Raw genomic sequence first — 21,644 nt, 5'->3', positions numbered from 1 at the left:
TTAACAGTCTCCTGCATATAAAAGGAATGTCTCAGCTCAAACCCCTCTGATGGCTCTCTAACTTGCCTGACAGGTTTACCCAGATTTTTACGACTTCACATGTGATTGTTTACAGCCCCTCAAACTCAGGAGGCACAAAGCTTAAAGCATCTTAAAGATATAGAGCCCTTTTTAAAGAACTAAGAATTCTATCACTGTAGGTTTTCATTGTTGAGTTAATGGCTGCCACCAGGCCTCCATATCCTTTATCTTTTAGGCACCTGGAGGATCATAATCAATGTAATTGGGATGTAGAAAAAACAATATAGTAGTTTTGATGTTAGCAATACTAGACTTTGGAGTTAATGAATTTTCTCTTTGTTATAAATCACTGTACTCCTCTTTCTTTGTTATAAATTGTTGTGTCCTTGCTATGTAAGAATGTAACCTTAATTAGTGCTTTCTGAGAGTGGCACCAGACTTTAGGAAGAACAACACTTTTAGAGCAAATAAGTTTTCTGGTTGACGACCCTTATCAGAAAAGGGCCATAAAATGCTAACAGACCTCCTGGCCAGAAGATGATGTAAATCACCTACGACCTGTGTATACAGCTAGGTATTCAGAGAAAAAGCCTGGTCTCAATAAGGGTCAGGGCTGCCAACCCTGCATGACTTTGTATTATCCATTGATCTCTATGTACAACCAAAAGTATAAAAAGCTTTCCTGGAAAATAAAGGAGGGACCAGTTTCTCGGAAATCTGACTCCCCCCATGTCTTCTTGTCTTATTCTCCTTTTCAGGCTAAATTCCCATCTGGAACATAGAGGCTCACCACGTCTACTTATTTGCCTAGGCTTCTAAGACCCACGCGAGAGGGAGCCCAAGGTGGGGCACCCTCCACTATTCAAGTGGGTGTCTGTGGCCCAACATAGATGGTGCAAACTCCTTGTCTCGGAGTTTTATTGGCTTTCTATGTAAACAAAGGAATACAGCCTCTTTCTCTCCTCTATATTCTTAACTGCAACATTCTTTCTTTATCTCTCTATATATCTTTAAATAAATCCTTATCTCCTTCTATATCAATCAATAAATAAACCCCTCCTCACCAACGCCGTCACACCTCGGATACCCTGGATCCAACCGGGGCTGGACCCCGGCAATTACCTTATCATTTTCTTTAATGATGCCCCATCATGGAACAACAGACTGGTTCCAAATAGGAAAAGGAGTACGTCAAGGCTGTGTATTGTCACCCTGCTTATTTAACTTATATGCAGAGTACATCATGGGAAACGCTGGACTGGAAGAAACACAAGCTGGAATCAAGATTGCCGGGAGAAATACCAATAACCTCAGATATGCAGATGACACCACCCTTATGGCAGAAAGTGAAGAGGAACTAAAAAGCCTCTTGATGAATGTGAAAGAGGAAAGGGGAAAAGTTGGCTTAAAGCTCAACGTTCAGAAAACAAAGATCATGGCATCTGGTCCCATCACTTCATGGGAAATAGATGGGGAACCAGTGGAAACAGTGTCAGACTTTATTTTTTTGGGCTCCAAAATCACTGCAGATGGTGATTGCAGCCATGAAATTAAAAGATGCTTACTCCTTGGAAGAAAAGTTATGACCAACCTAGATAGCATATTCAAAAGCAGAGACATTACTTTGCCGACTAAGGTCCGTCTAGTCAAGGCTATGGTTTTTCCTGTGGTCATGTATGGATGTCAGAGTTGGACTGTGAAGAAGGCTGAGCACCGAAGAATTGATGCTTTTGAACTGTGGTGTTGGAAAGACTCTTGAGAGTCCCTTGGACTGCAAGGAGATCCAACCAGTCCATTCTGAAGGAGATCAGCCCTGGGATTTCTTTGGAACGAATGATGGTAAAGCTGAAGCTCCAGTACTTTGGCCACCTGATGCGAAGAGTTGACTCACTGGAAAATACTTTGATGCTGGGAGGGATTGGGGGCAGGAGGAGAAAGGGATGACAGAGGATGAGATGGCTGGATGGCATCACTGACTCGATGGACATGAGTCTGAGTGAACTCCGGGAGTTGGTGATGGGCAGGGAGGCCTGGCGTGCTGCGATTCATGGGGTCGCAAAGAGTCAGACACGAATGATCGACTGAACAGAACTGAACTGAACTGAACTGAATGATGCCCCAGGAACTTCTGATGCCGCCTCTCTAAGAATTTCTCTCTCCCTTCTTTTCTCTTCTCTCCCTTCCTTCTGGGCTCTAGACTGGGGAGCGGAGAAGATTTAGACATTCTAGAACTTTCTGAATGACATGGAGGTGGGTACTATGTGGAATAAATGTCTCTAATTGGCTCCAGCACCTTGTTAAAGGAAATGATTGACTAAAAGAGAGACTAGGATCAGCTGGGTAGCAAAGTGGGGTAGGGAGGAAATGCATAGCAACAACAGACTTACCTGAAGTCAAGCGGGACCCTACTGTGTGCTCTAGAGGGGCCCTGGGGTGCAGCCAGGCCGAGCAGCTGAGGGTCCTACAGGCACCAAGTGGGGAGCAGGGGAGCAGGTGCCCCAGGGCCACACATGCATCTGCACCTCTCTCCCTTCTGGCTCTTGCCTGGGTTCTCAGAATTTGCAAAGACTGACTTCTCTGAGATGTTCTCATAGATGGAGCCCACTTGCCCCCTGCATCCACCCTCCATCCCCCCTAGATTCCTGAGTCAACTAGAATATGACTGGATTTAAGGGGCAGATGGCACACTTGGAACAGAACGGGGGAAAAGAAGGAGAGATTCTTTGCAATCCTCTTCAAAACCAGGGATACGGGAAATTTTTCCTCATTGACTGGAATAGGAAGCAACTGGAACTCATTCAGCGCAGGTTGGAGTGTAAAATGCAACAGCATTGGAAACTTGGTGGATTATAATAAAGTTAATCCTCTACCTCTCATATGTCCTGGCTCTTCTGCTCCTAGATATTCACCAAAGAGAGATCAGAACATATGTACATGTACTTAACAGCTTCACTCATCACAGCCCCTCACTGGAAACAACACCACTGTTTAAAACAGGAAAAGGGGAACAGTGAATGCTCTTTGCAAACCCTGAGCTATAGACCAGGCTCCTCTGCCTGTGGATTTATTGAGGCAAGAGTATTGGTACAGGTTGCCATTCTCTCCTCCAGGGGATTTTCCCAATTCAGAAATCCAACCCATGTCTCCTGGGTCTTCTGAATTGGCAGGCAGAGGATTTACTACTGAGCCACCTGGGAATTGCCTGCTATGGACTAGCCCTCAGCAAGAAAATGGGACTGAGGATGAAGGCAAGGTCTTCAGTGAACCTCACCATTGAGCCCCAGTGCCAGACACAAGTGAGCACACACTGGGAGCATTCTGATAACATAAAATCCAGAAACGGGTCAGAAAAGCAATGGCTTATGAGGGGCACCACATGGGAGGGACCCGAAGGAGCCATCTGGGTGTTGGGAGTGTCCTGGAGCTTGACCTGGATGGTGGTCATAGAGCTGTTTACAGCATAGAAACTCATCCAGCAGACTAGGGTCTGTGTGTTTACATGGACTATACCTCAATAAAGTACTGTTTAAAAAACACCGTAGGCCACATACAGGTGCACAGTGCATGAGAATCCACCTCACCATGCAGAGAACGCGGGTTTGATCCTTGGTCCTGGGAGACTCCACATACGGTGCCACGATTATATTGAGCCCAGGTTCTAGAGGCCACTTGCTGTAAATACTGAATCTCACACCCCTCCAGCCTGGCTCAGCAATGAGAACCATACGTGGCACTGAAGAAGCCCCCCACTTGCTGCAACTAGAGAAAGCCAGTGTAAAGCAATGAAGAATAAGCACAGCCAAAGGAAAATGAAAGAAGTAAGTGAACTTTTAAAAATTTAGATACTACCCCAAAACTCTCAGAGCCCAGGAAGAAACAGGGACAGCTCGAGTTCAAGCAGACATGCACTTTGACATCTCCAGGTGATTTGCAAGTGAGCAAAAGTGAGTCCAGCCCAAAAAGGAGAGCCCAGGGGCCTCTGCTCCAGCCCTGTAGGGAAGGCCTACTGCCGAACCCAAAGGCCAGCGGCTTTTTGGATGAATAAAGACCATAATGAGGTGTCTCCAAGACCCAGTGGCTGGCACAGCTGACCTCAACAACCTGGCATCACCGTGTGTGCAGTCACTGAGACCCTTGCCCAGGACCAGGCTTGAGGTGAGAGGCAGCCCTCAAGCTCCGTTATTTAAAGTCTGGACACTTGTCTGAGGTTCTCTGTTCTCTGCACTGTAGACCATGGGATCTGTTCTAAATGTTCAGCCACCTCACCCTCTCAAAAAGCCAGAAACTGACAAGTGTGGATGAGGACAAGGAGAAAGGAGGCCATTTGTGCTGTTGGTGGGATGCTGCACGGTGAGGATGTGATGGGAAACACAGTGTATGTGCTTGACCCTAAGAGACTGGCATTAAGCTTCTGATTGCTAAAGCGTCCATTTCGAAGACACTCATCTTTCGGAAACATGGTGCCAGCTGTGTGACAGCTTCTAGATAAGCTGCCACGCTTGCCCCACACATCAAGTTCTTCTTTCAGGGAAACCCTGGGCAACCTACATAACTGTTTGAGTGACCCCACATGTCTCTTCCTGACCCCAGGTTCCTGCATAACCATCCTACCTTTGGACCTCAATAAAAGCAGAACCACAGTCTGTGCTCTCACTCTCTCCTTCCCTCTGGCCACTGTGCTATGTGGCCCTTAGGACTTGAGAGTAATAATCCTCGTTTTCTTCAAAGCTACCTGATGGTTGTTGCTGAGCTGTGTCTTGAAGTCGTGATAAGGACCACAGGGGCCCATCTGGCCACACTACTAGCTCCAGCTGGCCTAATGTCTTTGGGGCTCCCATGAGTAGTAAAGACCCATATGAGTGCCCACGGTGCTCCTGAACAGAGAGCATCACTATACATAGTCTGAGACTGACCCTACAAAACAGTACGATGTCCCTTTAACAACTAAACACAGAATTACCATCTGGTCCAGCAATTCCAAGTCTGGGTCAGATGGGAAAGAATCTGCCTGTAATGCAGGACACCTGGGTTTGACCCCTGGGTCAGAAAGATCCCCTGGACAAGATCATGGCAACCCACTCCAGTACTCTTGCCAGGAGAATCCCACGGACAGAAGAGCCTGGCAGGCTACAGGCCATAGGGTCGCAAAAAGTCCGACACAACCGAAGCAACCTACCACTGCCAGCAATTCCATGTCTGGCTATACACCCTAAAGAACTGAAAGCAGAGGCTTGAAGAGAGATGTGTACACCCATGTACCTAGCATTATTTACAACAGCCAAGAGATAGAAGCAACACGGGTGTCCATCGATGGATGACTAGATAAACAAAATGAGGTCTATACATACAATGCAATATCGTTCAGCCCTAAAAAGGAAATGAATTCTTCCAGAAGGTACAACACGAATTTTGGGGAATGAATAAATTTTCCTCTACCCCTCTAGGTTCTTCTGGCTGATCTATGATCAGATTGACATGAGACATATTAAAGGAAAAAAAATCTAAGAAACATATAGTAACACTTGCATACATAGGAGAGACCCAGGAGAACTACCCACCAAATGGTCAAAACCATCACTTTAAACACCACCTTCAGCTAAAATCACAAGAGGACGTTGAGGGCAATGGTTTGGGACTTCAAAGAAGAGGAAGGCTATTCCCAGAAAAGTCAGTGTTCGGTATGTCGTGTTTTCTGGGTGCAGAGTGGACTCTGATCTCCACACCTCGCTGTGCTCTTCTGTAAATACCTCTGCTCGTGGCTCTATTTCTACAACAGGTCCTTTGTCTGCATTCTTTGCTGCAGTTGTTCAGTTCAGTCACTCAGTTGTGTCCGACTCTTTGCAAACCCGTGTTGAGGAGGAGGTAAAAGAAAAACTGTGAGTCTTCAGTTTCTTGAGAAGAATCAGCCTAAATGAATACTCAGGCCAAAGTGACATGTAGGGGTGGCAACCTTTGCTCCCCTGCACTCTCTAAGTTTCGGTCTCTCCTCATCTGTGAGATGTAGCTAATTACGGGCCTCCTTTGATATGACTGTCGTGAGCACTGAGTGACCTGAGGCTTGGAGGGCACTTAGTCTGACTACAACTCCCCAAACTCAGTCCCAGTTGTCTGATTTGGAATCACTAAGAGCAAAATCTTCGCTTTAACCTCCTTGAAAGGGATTGTACCAGATCATCCCAACTGCATGGATGACAGTCAAGCTCTTGAATCCTGGATAAATGTCTCACAACTGAAGAAGACCCCACATGACCCCTGGTCCTGTCCAAGTGATGGAGACTTCAGAATCAGAGTGAGGGGGAAGAGCAGTAGATGACGTTCAGGTAGGCTGCCTGGGCCCGAGAGAACGGATCAAGTCTTCACATTTTAGCTAAACATGACACCCTTTCTCCTTCTTTTCCTTTCTTTTTCTCTGCCACTGACTAGGAAAGATAAAGCCCCACTCTGTAGGCCCCCATACATTGCTAAAGAAAGGAATCTTTCAAATGAATTCATCATCAGAATTTCCAATCCATCCGTCACTATCTAGATCAGATTTACCTCCACTTACTACGACTCATCCACGCACAGTAAAACCAACCTACTGACACAGCGTTATGATGAAGGAAAGCGCAGCATTTATTGCAGGTACCAAGCAAGGAGCCCAGGCAAGCTTAAAAACCCCAAATTCCACGATGACTTTCAGGGAAATGGTCTTACAGGGTGAGGGAGAGGGTGAGGGGTGTGTGATCAGCTCGTGGATGTCTTCTGATTGGTTGGTGATGAGGTAATCGGGAGCCAAAATCATCAAGCTTCTGAGTTCTAAGACCATGCGAGCACCATGCAGTGAACATCGTCTACATGGTAGGGATTTCTATATCTGTAAAACAGCACCAAGAATTTGGTTCAGATACTGCCTATAGCTCTTGAGGAGGAACTAAAGGTCCCTGATGGTGTCTAATGTTAACCTATTATCACTCTGTTTTGCTTGACTGTTACCCTTTGCTTCTGCATTTTCTCACTTAAATTTAATCCTTGGAAATTGGGGAAGGCCTAGGAGGCTAAAGGTTTATAACACTCATGGGTCATAGGGCTGTCCCAGGATGCCCCCATAGGGTCCTGCTAGGTTACACATGTCAGAGGGATTAAGCAAACAGTCCTGCCCATGGAGACCACACCAAGGGTGAACAAAGCTGTGGGGACTCTATATCAGTAGCTGAGAGTGATGCTGATGCCTTACAGTCTGAATTTATCTTTGGGTTAGGCTGAGAGTTTGCTACAAAGTGGGGCATAGTTGAAGAGAAAACCACAGGTTCAAAATGGCCTCACTTTTGTTGAAGCCCATGATACCAAGCCTAGGTGTAACACCTGACCTAACTGCAGCTTTGACCTTCCCCAGGAATGTAGTCTTAATCAGCCAGTCTGGAATTTTCTAGTCAGCATCCTTGAGGTGATAAGTCTCCTGGGACCTCCCCCTCTTCAGGAGGAAGAAGAAATCTACCTGACCTCTTTTGCTAAACAGTGGTGAAATGCACATCACGTAAAATTGACCGTCTTCAGTGTACTCGCTCAGACTGTAGAGAACCCACCTGCAGTGAGGGAGACCTGGGTTTGATCCCTGGGTTGGGAAGATCCCGTGGAGAGGGCCTGGCAACCCACTCCAGTAGTTTTGCCTAGAGAAGCACCATGGACAGAGGAGACTGGCGGGCTCCAGTCCACGGGATCACAATGAGTCGGGCATGACTGAGCAACCAAGCACACTCACGAGTGTGCCTACAGTTCAATGTCCATGCCTGTGGTTGTGCGAAACTCACCACCATCCAATTCCAGAGCTCTTTCATTTTGCAAAATTGGTCCTGACCTTTCAGATGTTGCTAACACATTCAGAAATTATAATACACAGAGAAGGTCAAATAAACCCGGGAATGGCCACAGAAAGGATATACTGTGCCCTTCTACGTGTATGGTCTCACTGAACTCACACAATGACCTGTGGGGCGGCCGATATTGCTCATTCCGCAGGTGAAGAGACTAACACTGGGAGAGGTGAAGTAGCTAATCTAAGATTCCCCAGACGATGAAAATGGCAGAGCCGGGGATCTGAGCTGGATTCAGTTTGATTCCAGGTTCTTTCTAGAAGCACAGGGTCTCATCACCAGGGGGATGACAGAGAGTGACAGAGACAAGAAACCTACTAGTCCAGGAGCCTGAGCGGGTGTCCCAGACAGAGACAGTGACACAAGAAGGACAGACTGGGGCAGCCAGAGGTGTGAACCCAGAAGCACCTGGAGACGAGACTGGCTGGCACCTTTGGGTTCACACAGCAGGACCCACACAGGGGACGGGGCCCCACACCCAGCCCCTGGGGACGAGTGCTAGGTGGAGTCTGACCTGGAAGCTGATATAGGACACATGCACACAGCCGCTGATGGAGATGGCGTTGACTTGGTCGAAGGGCAAACGGTGTGCATAATCCAGGAAGATGCTGTTGTTCACCATCACCTGTTGAGATGAGTGCACATGGCAGGAGGGGGTCCAGGACCAGGTGGGAGCACACCCGTGCCGCTGAGACCCGTGCTTCCAGACGTTCAGACCTGTATCTAGTTCTTACATCAACCCCCTATAGGTCAGGGCAACAGCCTGCAGAGCTGTGCCAGTTGCAGGAACATGCTCGGGACCCGAAGTGCATCGAAGGGCAACCTCCACCTGACTCTAGTCCTTGGCTTCTTCATTCTTCTGGTGTGTGTTTATCACAGTGGGTCTGTCTTTCTAGTCTCAGCTCTCCTGTGGTGTTATTGAAATATACATGCAAATGTCCATGGGGAGCAGAGAAGAAGTGATGTCAGGTTGTATGATGGGGGGTGGGGACATTCATGTTCACACAGAGAAAAAAGACACAGATGTGCTCAGCTCCACTCCCATCTCCCCAAGCCCAGAGACACCGCTCTGCTTGCAAAACCAATGTGCAATGCCAGGCGGAACTAAGTCTTTAATAACATCTGGATAAATGCAGCAACAAGGTAACAGAAAAACAAATATTCCCAGGGACCTGGAGTGGAAGAAGGGCTATGACAGAGAAATGGAAATAACTTGGACTGAAGACCCAGGAGGCCAAAGAGCATCACGGTGACTTCCCCAGTGCTTACTTCCAGAGTAAAAGGAGCAGCAGGTGAAGGTGTGTAAGGAGGTGGACGTGTGTAAGGAGACGGCGGCCTCACAGGAAACAGTCCTCTTCTCTGTACAAAGTGTTGCTCACATGACTATTTAAAGGCTTCTCGCACCACCTTATGGGGCTGGGGAACAGACAGCTGAAGAGAGGGGAGTTCCCACTCACCTTGAACGCGGAGCTGTCTACCTTGAAGCAGATCTCAAACAGACTCCCCTTCTGGAAGGGCATCTGCATCTTCCTCTCCTCCGACCCCCAGTTTCCTAGCTGCTTCGTGTTACAGACAACACACCCGCTTCCTTCAAAACGAGGGTTGAAGTGGAAGGCAACGTTGTTCGTGTCACTCATGCCCATCTGAAAGTCCACTTGAAACCTAGGTCAGGGAACATCAGACAGTGTCCTGGCTTACTGCCAAGGGTGGGAACAGGAGGTGCTCAGTCTGACGGACATCGTCTGGGAGCCTGCGTACAACCTGCGTGGCTGGTTGGTGCCCATCCCTAGTCTCGCCCCATCCCTTTGGCTCACCGACTTTGCAGTGTGTTTTGTGCAGTTACCACTTTTTGCCCTTACACTGTGGTTTTCTAAAAGTAAGGAGGAAATGGGAAAAGAAATTTGTGTCCAAGATGGAAGTAGAGGAATGTGCCTAGAAGTGAGAGGCTTTGGGGCCAAGTGGTGGCTCCCTGGAGGTCAGCCTGTGTCTGCTCAGTTGGGAAAGAGGACAAATGGAAAGAACAAGTGCACTGATGGGACACCTACAGAGATGGTGTCTAAAGGGGAGACGCAGAAGAAACCCTAGGTCTCTGGGCATGGGGACCTCAGAGTGTGTGTGTGTCCCTCTTCAGAGGATGTCGTGTGCCCACCTGACCTGAGAGAGGTCAGCAGGCCTGGACCCTGACCCCAGATCTGCCCTGTTTGTCATCTGCAATGACCCAGGACCATGCTATCCTCAAACTGCCCCACGCAGAAAAGGGGTGACTGCCTTCCTTCAGGGAGGACAACTGAAATGGCCCAAGGGCACCCCTAAATAATCTCTTGTTCCCATCTCACCTCAGTGGAAGCCCCTCACCATCTCCACCTCTTTTGGCTATAGCTGAAACTATCAGGTGAGGAGGGAAGACAAAAGGAGTTTCCAAGGGGCCTAGCTCACCAAAGGGATGCAGCAAGTCCTTGTTCTGCTCTTTCCCAGATGGAGCTCATGCCTGTCCCCCAACCAAGGTCCTGCCTGAATTATTCAATGAGCATCTCTCTCCCAACACCTTGCCTGAACTCAGCTCCTGTGTGGTTCCCAGGCTGCTTCTTGGGGTCGCTCAGGCTCCCAAATAACACACAACAGTCAGACAGCACGTCTGGCTCCCATGCCATCACCACAGAACCAGGCTCCGCCCCACACCCACGGGTGGCCCTCAGTGGGCATTCTACCAGCAGAGTGCTCTGTTTCGCTTGTTTATCTGGGGTTTCTTTTGGCTTCATGTCTCGAGCTCCGGGTCATTGTATACGAAGTTCAGTCCCAGAACTCCACCTCTGGGCTGGCCTGCTTCCCTCCCTAGACTGTGAGCCTCCATTCCCCGGGTCTCTGCAGAGTCTGGTTAACGGTGGCCCGGATGCTACAGGTAGGTGGTAGGGGGCGCTGAGCATTGTTGGCAGGGCCAGGCCCTTCCCATCCCCTGAACAGGGTGGTGGCAGCTTGGAGGATACAGGATGGACCATCTGAGCTGACAGCACCCTGGTTCACTCAAGGGTGAGGCCGAGAGAGACAACAATTCCCAGTACCTGTTTTCATCTGTGGAAAGAACACGCCCCATGACGGTGACTTTGTGTCCATCCTGGAGACCCCCTTCGATCCTCCCCATGAAGGGAACAGGCTGTGGAGAGGAGACAGCGGTCAGTTGGCCTGCCTCCTTCTCTCCATCCTCTCCAGCCCTGGCCGGGGCTGGCCTGGGTGTGGGGCAGCAGCCTAGGGACCAAGTGCAGCCACGAACAGGACAGAAGGAGCCTCAGCTCCACGGACCTTCCAGCCCTGGAGCGAGGAAGTGACACAGATATTCTGAGGTTGGGAGAAGGAGCCCCTCAGGCTCTGAGAGGAGGTGACAAGGTCAGATTGGCAGCTGCAAGGGAAGAAGTGGCGAGTACGCAGCCCTGAGATGGGAAGGAACCAGGGGAGAGAGGGGGGTGGCTGGACCCCAAGCCAAGCTGCTAGTAAAGACCTAAGTCCTGGCTGGGGACTCAGGGGTCCACCATGGACCAAAGAGACCCACCCACCTATCCTCGAGGATAAACCTTCTGCTCAGCTGAGCAGGCCAAGAAGTCATCCTCCCTGTCCTGCCCACCCCACCCAGAGAACAATGGTGACCTTGACCTTTGCCCCCCCACAGCCTCAGAAAGTGCCTCTTCCCGGGTGCTCTCTGCATCCAGGGGCAGCCCCCTCTTCTGCTCCTGCTCCTGGGCTCCCATCCTTCCTCCAGGTCCCAGGAAGCCTCCCAAGTCCTCACTGGCATCTCCATGCCTCCTGGGCCCCATCACTTTGTCATCTTCTCTTTCCGGAGCCTTTTTAAAGGACCCAGGCTTATGGTGAAGATGCTTCATTTTAGAGTCAGGCATCCTTCAGGTTTGAATCCTAATTCTGCTGCTCATTAACTGAGTGGCCTTGGGAAGCTTATTTAACTTCTCTTTGCCTCAGTTTCTTCATCCATGAAATGAGAACAAGTCCCAGCTTCCAGGTGACATTGATGATTAGTGAGAAAATGTCTGTGGGGAGAGACTGGCGCATCCTTCCAGAATGCTTTTTATTTAACGTGGTTCTACAAACTGCCATCAACACAGCTCTGTCTCCAAGTCAATTTTCACATTTTCACACTGTTGAAGTATTTTCTACCTCCTCTAAGTAATATTTTACAAAGATTAAATGCTTACAGGAGCCAGGCAGGTGATTTGCATAGTTGAGCTGGCCAGGTAGGGGACAGTTGGGAGTGTTGGAGACTGCAGCAAAGAAGGCATCATCTTCCTTATCTAAAGAGCAGTGTTCACTCGGCTGTAACCCTTCCAGGCCCAGTGTTGTCAGAGCTTCCAAGTCTTTAGGAGAAGACAGAAATCTGAGATTTTTCTTCTGTAAAACTTTCTAATTTGGGGGAGCAAAATGCTTCGAAAAGGATTGTAGTAGGTTTCCTTTGCTATAGGTGACATATAATGAAATATTTGCATTCAACTGATGTATCTATATTTGCTTCAAAGCAATCCAGGGGTGGAAAGGAAAGTAGAGCTGGGCAGAGACAAAGCAGATAATTCATGAGTTGAAACTGAGTGACTGGTATGTGTTGTTTTCATCTCTGTATTATACTTTTTCTTTGGCAATGAGTTAAACAGTCTGCAGGCCAAACAAAAAAGATACGCACCAGCTCAGTTCAGTCCTAGTCCATGTCCTTCGGTTGTAGGACCACTCAGAATCCAGGGAAGACCCTCTGAGCCCAGTGTGCACAGCTGGCCCTGGGAGTTAACTGGTGATGCCAGAACCCCACTCAGACAGACTGTGCTCCCAGACCTTGGGCGGAGGTGTCTTTTGCGGCCCGCAGGTCTGGTCTGAATTCTGCCATTAAAAACTTTGGTGACATTAAGCAAATCACAATGTCTCTGCATCTCTGAGTTCTTTCTGTCAAAATCCATGTCAGTGATTTTGGAGAAGTAAAACACAGGCTGACTAGCATGGTGCTCTTGCCTGAATCCCCTCATTTGTTGGAGTTTGAAATCCCCCTAAGAGCCTTTCTCACCATCAGGAGAGACAAGGCTGAAAATGTATCCACCTGGCATCATGGGCTCCTCCCTTAAGCATAATCACACTAAGGCATAGAGTGATAGGAAGGGTTCTCAGGGCACAGAAGGAAGGCAGGATGGAGGAAGCCCTGTGTGGATCATGGGGGTGGGCAGTACAGGTTTGCCAGGAGCCAGCACGGGAGATCCTGCCCATGGCAAAGGTCATGAGGAAGAGGCCTGACAGGCAAAGGTGAGATCAGGCCTCAAGGGGCCCCCCTTCTCGAGCATCTACCCCCAAACCAGAATCTGTCTGTCTTATTATTTCATGACTTTCACCAACTCCTCGGACATTAACAGGGGGCTATTCCCGACCACCTTTCTCTGGAGAAAATCAGCTTAGGGCTCTAGCTAGTAAGTCTCCTGGACATGAGAAGAATATTTCAAATCAAACCCCCTCTGTTAGCATTCTAGCTTGCCTGGCAGGTTTATCTAGACTCTTGCAGCTACACATATGATTGTTCACAGCCTCTCAACTGTGAGAAGCACGGGAAGCCTAAAACATAGAGCCTTTCAAAGAATTAAAAGTTATTAGAGTAGTGCTGGTGTAGGATTTCATTATTGGGCCAATGTTTGCTGCCAAGTTCCCATGTCTCTTATCCACTGTGCACCTGGGAGTAGCTTAGTTAACATAGTTGGAATGTGAGAAAAACAAGCAGTAACCTTGGAATTAACCACATCAGACTTTTGAGCTAATTGGTTCTTTCTTTGTTGTAACTCACTGCACCTTTGCTCCGTGAGAAATGTAACTCTGTTTAGCATTTTCTGAGGCTGACATGGATTCAAAATATAAAGAAAAAACACTTTGAGGGAAAATAAGTTTTCTGGTTGAGCAGCCTTTATCAAAACAGGGTCATTAAATGTCCACAGGCCTCCAAGGCCAGAAGATAATGTACACAACATTGTCTATGGGAAAAGTTTGCAGAAAAAATCTTGGTTTCAATAAAGACAAAACAGATGTAATGTTTGGGCTGACTCTGTATGACTTTGCATCTTTCATTTCCTCTATGTACAAGTCAAGGTACAAAAGTCCCTTTTGAAAATAAAGTAATGGGCCTCGCTCACCGAAGCTTGGTCACCCTAGGTCTTTCTTTTTTCTTTTTCTCCTCTATTTTCTTATCTGCAACATTCTTTCCTTATCTCTCTTTCGAAGTCATTTTCCACACTTTTCCACATTTTTCACCTTTCTCCTTTGGGCTCCCCTGGATCCTGCGGGGGCTGGACCCTGGCACAGGTTAATCTTAGGGAAGGATCCCCCCAAAAAAACTTCATGAGATTTTAATGTCTTACGTGGTGCCCTCACATTCTGCAACACAAGATGATTTCCAATTGAGTATAATCCGAAGACAAGATTACTCATTACTGCGTTCTAATAGCAAAGAATTGGAAATGAATCCAGAAGTCCGCTAGGAAGAAAATAGTGAAATTAATTACGGTATTTCCATGCAACAGATTCTAGGGAGACTTAACAAGAAAAGAGGAAGAAGGGACCACTTTGAGAACTGATAAGTAATATTGCCCTCTGTATTATTTTTTAAATGGGTAGGAGTGGCTATATACATATACTTACTTATTATAAAGAAAACTTTTCTGGAAAGATTCAAAGAAACCACTAATATTTATTGACTCCAAGAAGGTTATGGTAGACTGGGCAATTACACCCTCTCCCTTTTCCCCACCAAAAATGTCAACATTATAATTCCTAAAAGTTGTGAATATGCTACGTTACCCAGCAAAAGGGACTTTGCAGGTATGATTAAGAATCTTGAGATAGTGGGGGTGGGGGGTTATCTGAAATATCTGCATGGGCCCAATCGTCACAGGGTCTGCAAAGAGGGAGGCAGAGGAGGAGAGTCGGTTGTAGGAGATGTGACAACAGAAGCAGGAAGCTGCTGGCTTTAGAGAAGGAGGAAAGTGAAGAGTTCCCTGGTGATCCAGCAGTGGTTAAGTATCCGCCGCCCAAGGCAGCAATTGACAGTTAGATCCCTGGTTGCGGAACTAAGATCCCACGTGGGCCACAGCTAGAGAGCCCACGGGCCACAGTGAAGATGCCTTGTGCCGCAATTGAGACCTGACAGAGTCAAAAAAAAAAAAAAAAAAAAAGATCGCAGGAGGAGGAAGGGGCCACAAGCCAGGGCAAGCGGGCAGCCTCTGGAAGTTGGGAAACACAAGGACACATTCTCTCCTGAAGGCTCCAGAGGAAACAGCTTTGCTGACATTGGATTCTAGATTTCTAACCTCAGAACTGTAAGGAAATAAATCTGTATGGTTTAAGCCTGGTGTGGCCGATGGCCCCTCTGTGCATGTGCGTGTGTGTCTGTGATCTTAGCAGGAAAGAGCAGCACAGGCCTTTGCTTCCTATGACCCAGGAAGATGGGTTTTTATGTTGGATTTGTAGCCTCACAGATTAGGCTGGCCTCCCAACTCCGTGTGCTGGAAGCTCTGATGTCACCAAGTCACGTGACCTGTCTACAGTTGGGCTTTTGAATCCAAGGATTAGAGAGTAAAAACATGTCATCAGAATAATAAAATGGCTGAAACTGGAAGCGGCTCCGGGTCCCCCATCTGATGGAGAACAAGACCCAGGCGACACATCCTGACTCAGACCACTGTGGAGGCACCCACCAGGCAGCCCAGCTTCCTCCAGCCCCACGGGGAACCCTCACTAGATGGGCTGAAGGACTTTGGGCATTGCACGGAGCACACAGGCCACACCAGGGCTCCTGGGGAGGTGGGCTTGAGTGGGGACCAAGCAGCTCCCCAGCACCTGATGCCCCATGCACCGCTCCCCACGAAGGGCTCCGTCAGCCCACCTGCACAGCCTCTCAGGAACCTGAGCCCAGGAAAGGCTCCTACTGCAGGGCCAGGCCAGGAAGCAGTGACCTCAGAAAGTTCTGGGACCCAGGCTTCTGCCTGCCTGCCTCCTCCTCCCCCAGGGCGCTCCTCCTCCCCCAGGGCACTCTCTGTGGATACCTCCTTCCCTCCGGATGGGGGAAATCAAGACACCTCCCTCCTCAGCACTTATTACCTGGGAACCTTACAAGTGGCCTCCATCTCTGTGAGCCTCAGTAATACATATGTGTTGTGGAGATGATAAGGGTTTAAACCAGCTGTCCCAGTCTTTCTGGCCCCAGGGACTAGTTTCACGGGAGACAATTTTTACAAGGCTGGGAAGATGTGAGCGATGGGGAGTGGGTATAAATACAGATGGAGCGTCACTAGCTCATGAGCTGCTCACCTCCCGCTGTGCAGCCCAGTTCCTACCAGGCCATGCACAAACACCAGTCCATGCCTGGAGGTGGGGACCGCTGATTTAAGCAAGGCTGCCTATGACAAGACCTGCACACAGGGGGTTAAAAGTGCCCAGAAGAGAGCCCTTTGCACCCCGCAGCGCAGAGGCAGACCGCTCCCCACTCCTGGGACAGTCTTTCTCAGACACCCTTGACCTGCCCTGCCTAGCTCTCTCAACCCTCAGACCAAGACACCTGTTCGGAAGGGCTTTCCTCCTGCACCCAGACTCTAAACAATTCTCAACACTTTCAGAGCCCCCCACAGTGGGCCAGACACCTTTCAAACTCTCTCAACGTGCTACCTTGGTTGATCCTTAGCAGAGCTCTGGGTGGTGACTTGATTATTCCCATTATGCCCAAGCAGAAACTGAGGCCAAGAGAGGTAAAGTAACTTGCTTGGGGTCATCCAGCTAGTAAATGGCTGAACCCAGGGAGGTCATTTCCAAGTAAGTGTGCTTAGAAGGGCACTTGTTCCATGTTCCATTGTTATCCTCCCCAGAAAACGCTTACCTTCCTTCATGTTAAACAAAAAAAGGAAATTCACCTATTTATTACTTAGACTCTTCTTCCCCCACTGAGCACCTAGGACAGGAGAGAGATCAGGAGGAAGCTCAGGAAACATTTGTCCCACGCACAAATCCTGGTGCCCCTCGGCCTTGAGCGGCATGGAGGAGATGGGCACAGGCAGGAGTGAGGGCAGGGCCGCCCTAGTTGGTGTGTCTCCCCTTCGTCTGTTCTCTTTGGAACGAGGCCTCCCCCGGCCTCCTGTCACCCCAGCAGGAGCTGTTTCCTCAGAGCCCCAGAGCTGTGTCCCCCTGGTTGAGGCCTCCCCAGCCCTGGAACTCACTGGGTTTATGTAGGGGTCCTGGGTCTCCCTGAAGGCCCGTTCTTCAATGCCTACGTGACCACTCTCGCTTTGCATGCTGTCCAGGTAGACCTCTGCAACAGGAATGACTCACCAAGATACAGAATTCAATGCAGTTTACTTGTTATGCAATGGGGAGGAGCCAGGAGCAGGAGAAAGTCAGTTTAGAGGAAGGGAGAAAGGTAGGGAGGAAGACGGAGGACAGAAGTGGGTGCTCCTCTCCCAGGGCCTTCTCCCCTCTGCTCTCCTCCTACCCTCCACCCCAAGTCAGAATAGTTCACGTAGGCTCAGACATTCTCACCACATGCACAGCTTCTAGAAGACACTGCCCCTGAGCGTGGGGCTTCGTCATGTCCAGACAACAGTGTGTGTGATGGGGTGTGCTGCCTGGGCATGGGGTGGCAGTGGTGCAGGAAGGCCTAGTTATACCCATTTTGCAGACCGGGAAACTAAGGCTCAGAGAATCTACAGGTCATATCCAAGGTCACACAGCTCACTAGCGGCAGCTTGAGCCACATAATGCTATTCTACTTCTTCAAAAGTTATTCCTCCCATTTAAAATTCTACTTCTCACATAAAAGCATAATCGTGTAAAAAGAAATGTTTTGAAAATAGAAAACCCGGTGGTGGAGGTTCCCTTATCCTTGTACATAATGATCCCCTGGGAAATTCAGACCCCTCATCTCTGTGAATTTCTCTCTCTTCTCTCTCTTGATTCTGGGCTTTAGAATGGGGAGCAGAGACATCTCAGACATAATAGAATATTCCAAGTGACTTCGCGTTGGAGGCAATATATTGAAAACTGTCTTTAATTGGTTCCAGTACCTTGTTGATGGAAATGTTTGACTGAAACAGAGACTCACGATCAGCTTTTGTCGGAAAGGGGTTTGGGGAGGAAACACACAGCAACAACAGATTTAGCGGAGATTAAGTAGGCCCCCACCGTGTGCTAGAGACGGGACCCCGTGTCCAGCCAGGACAAGCAGCTGAGGGGCCTATGGGTACTGAGTGTGGAGCAGGTACCCTGGGGCTGAGAACCTGTCTGCACCTCTCTCTATTCTTGGGCTTGCCTCAGTGCCCCAGAATTTGCAAGGACTGACTTATTTGAGATGTTCCCATAGATTGAGCACACATGCCTCCTCTGTCCACCCTCTGTCCCCACTACATTCCTAGATCAACCACAATGTGACTGGATTTAAGGGGCAGATGGCACAGTTGAAGCAGAAAGGGGGAAAAGAAGGGGAAATGCTTCGCAATCCTGTTTGACACCAGGAACACGGGGACCGTTTCCTCATCTACTGGGATAAAGATCACTGAACTCTCATTCAGTGCAGGTTGGAGTGTAAAATGCAAAAGTGTTGGAAACTTGTTGGTGGGTCTTCTGCCTCTACTGTGTCCAGGCTCCTCTGCTTCTAGATGTTTACCCAAGAGAGATGAAAACATATGCATGCATGCATGACAGCTTCACTCACCGTAGCCCCACACTGGAATCACACTGTCCACGAGCAACAGAAAGGAAAAATGAATAATGATGTGACCACAATGGACTAGCCCTTGGCAATAAAAAGGGACCAAAGATATAGGCATGATCATCGGTGACACTCACAGCTGTGTACAGGAGCCAGGCACAAGTGAGCACAGGCTGGGAGTCTTTTATTAGATAAAATCCAACAATCAGTCAGAAAAGCGATGACCCATGGTGGGCCCCAACTGGGAGGAACCCGAAGGAATCATCTGGGTGCTGGAAATGTCCTGGAGCTTGACCCGGATGATGGTCACACAGCTGTTTTACAACATAAAAACTCATCCAACAGACTAGGGTCTATGTGTTTACCTGAACCATAATTCAATTAAATACTGTTTTGTTTTGTTTTAATTCTCAGAGCCCAGGGAGACACAGAGACAGCTAGAGTTCCAGTAAACACACTTTGGCATCACCAGACAACTTGGAAGCTGTCGTCAGTCGTCAAGGTGTGTCTGCCTCTGCAACTCCGTGGACTACAGCGTGCCAGGCTCCTCTGTCCTACGCTATCTCCTGGAGTTTGCCCAAATTCATGTCCATTTAGTTGGTGACGCAATCTAACCATCTCATCCTCTGCTGTCCCCTTCTCCTCCTACCTCCTATCTTTCCCAGCATCAGGGCCTTTTCCAATGAATCGGCTCTTCACATCAGGTGGCCAAAGTACTGGAGCTTCAGCCTCAGCACAAGTTCTTCCAATGCATATCCCAGGTTGATTTCCTTTAGGTTTGATTGATTTAATCCCCTTGCTGTCCAAGGGACTCTCAAAGAGTCTGCTCAAGCATCACAATTCAAAAGCATCAATTCTCCGGCATCAACCTTCTTTATGGTCCAACATTCACAACTGTACATAACTACTGGAAAGACCATAGCTTTGACTATGAATATTTGTTGGCAAAGTGGTGTCTCTGCTTTTTAAAATGCCATCTGGGTTTTTCATAGCTTTCCTTCCAAGGAGCAAGCGTCTTTTAACTTCATAGCTGCAGTCACCACCTGCAGTGGTTTTGGATCCCAAGAAAATGAAATCGGTCACTGTTTTCATTTTCACATTCTATTTGCCATGAAGTGATGGGACCAGAGGCCATGATCTTAAGGTTTTTTATGTTGGATTTTAAGCCATCTTTTTCGCTCTATTCTTTCACTTTCACTTAGTTCCTCTTCAAGTTCCTGCCATTAGAGTGGTACCATCTGCCTTTCTGAGGTTGTTGATATTTCTTCCAGCAATCTTGATTCCAGATTATAGCTCATCCAGCCTGGCTTTTCTCATAATGTACTTTGCATAAAGTTAAATAAGCAGGCTGACAGCAGACAGCCTTGACATACTCCTTTCCCAATTTTCAGCAGGTCAGTTGTTCCATGTCCAGTTCTAACTGTTGCTTCTTGACCCTCATACAGGGTTTCGGGAGAAAGGTAAAGTGGTCTGGTGAGTAAGTGAAAGTTGCTCACACATGTCGGACTCTTTACTACCCCATGGATTATACAGTCCATGGAATTCTCCAGGCCAGAATACTAGAGTGGGTAACCTTTCCCTTCAGGGGATCTTGCCAACCCAGGGATCAAACCCAGGTCTCTCGCATTGCAGGTAGATTCTTTACCAGCTGAGCCACAAGGGAAGCGCTAGAATACTGCATTGGGGAGCCTATTCCTTTACCAGCGGATCTTCCCGACCCAGGAATCGAACCGGGGTCTCCTGCATTGTTGGCAGATTCTTTACCAACTGAGCTCTCAGGGAAGCCCAAGGTGATTTGGTGCTCTTTAAGAATTTTCCAGTTTGTTTTGTTCCACACAGTCAAAGGCTGTAGTGTAGTCAGTGAAGCAGAAGTAGGTGTTTTTTTTTCTGGAATTTCCTTGCTTTCTCTATGATCCAACAAATGTTGGCAATTTGATCTCAGGTTCCTCAGGTTTTTCTAAACCCAGCTTGTACATCTGGAAGATCTCAGTTCACGTACCGCTAAAGCCTAGCTTGAAGGATTTTGAGCATACACTTGCTGGCCTGTGAAATGAGCACAACTGAGTCACAGTGAGTCCAACCCAAAAAGAAGAGTCCATGGCCCTGCTCCCACTCCACAGAGAGAGGCAACAGCCAAATGTGAGGGTCAGTGTATTTTCAGATGGATGGAGACAGTAGGGAGGCATCTCCAAAACCCAGTGCCTGGCACAGTTGACCTCAACAGCCTGGCATCACCGTGCAGTCACTGAGATCCTTTCCCAGGGCCTGGTTCTTGTCTTAAGGAGGTGAGAGGCAGCCCTCAGAGCTCTGTTATTCAAAGTTGCAGACACTTGTCTGAGGCTATCCATTCTCTGCCCTATAGACCATAGGATCTGTTCTCAATGTGTTGGCCACCTCACACTCTCAAGAAATTGACAAGTATTGATGAGGTCTTGGAGAAAGGAGGCCTTTGGCACTGTTGGAAACACAGTAAACGTGCCTGATCCTAAGGGACTGGTATTAAGCTTCTGATGGCTAAAGCTTCTATTTCAAACGCACGTTTTGCATGAACACACTGTCAGCTGTATACCGGCTTCAAGGTAAGCCCCCACGCATGCCTCACCCATCAAGTTCTCCTTTCTAGAAAACCTTGGGCAACCTAGATAACCATGTGAGTGACCCCACCTGTCTCTTCCTGCCCCTGGTTCTCGCTTCACCACCCCACCCTAGGACTCCAATAAAGACAGAAGCCCAGTTCTGTGCTCCCTCCCCCTCCACACTGGCCACTGTCCTGCGTGGCCCCTCAAGATGTGAGAGTAAGAAGCCCTGTTTTACCAAAGCTCCCCCATGGTTGTTGCTGAGCTGCATCTTTCAACTGTAGTGGAAACTGTGACATTTGCACCAGCTGAGGAAATGCCTGCGGGGACTCCCGCCAGTAGTAAAGGCCCACGTGAGGGCCCCCAGGTACTCCTGAACTGCCAGCATCTCCATGCACAGTCAGAGACAAAAGCCACACAGATTACAGCAGGGATGTTGGGGAATGAAGAGACTGTCCTGTATCCTTCTATGTTCTTCAG

General features: G+C 48.5%; 1 protein-coding gene across 1 annotated transcript; it reads right to left on the bottom strand.

Moving 5' to 3' along the window:
• On the bottom strand, positions 6,613–17,229 carry LOC102187672 (galectin-9-like). Its single transcript, XM_018064280.1, has 5 exons — positions 17,102–17,229; positions 10,934–11,025; positions 9,332–9,536; positions 8,389–8,499; positions 6,613–6,877 (listed from the first exon to the last, which is right to left on the bottom strand). The coding sequence occupies exons 1-5, from the start codon at positions 17,174–17,176 to the stop codon at positions 6,872–6,874; spliced, it is 489 nt and encodes a 162-aa protein (XP_017919769.1). The 5' UTR covers positions 17,177–17,229; the 3' UTR covers positions 6,613–6,871.

The sequence above is a fragment of the Capra hircus genome, chromosome 19, assembly GCF_001704415.2.
Source record: "Capra hircus breed San Clemente chromosome 19, ASM170441v1, whole genome shotgun sequence".
NCBI classification, from domain to species: Eukaryota; Metazoa; Chordata; class Mammalia; order Artiodactyla; family Bovidae; genus Capra; species Capra hircus.
The sequence above is the reverse complement of the archived record's forward strand: the minus strand, read 5'-3'. Positions and strand labels throughout refer to the sequence as shown.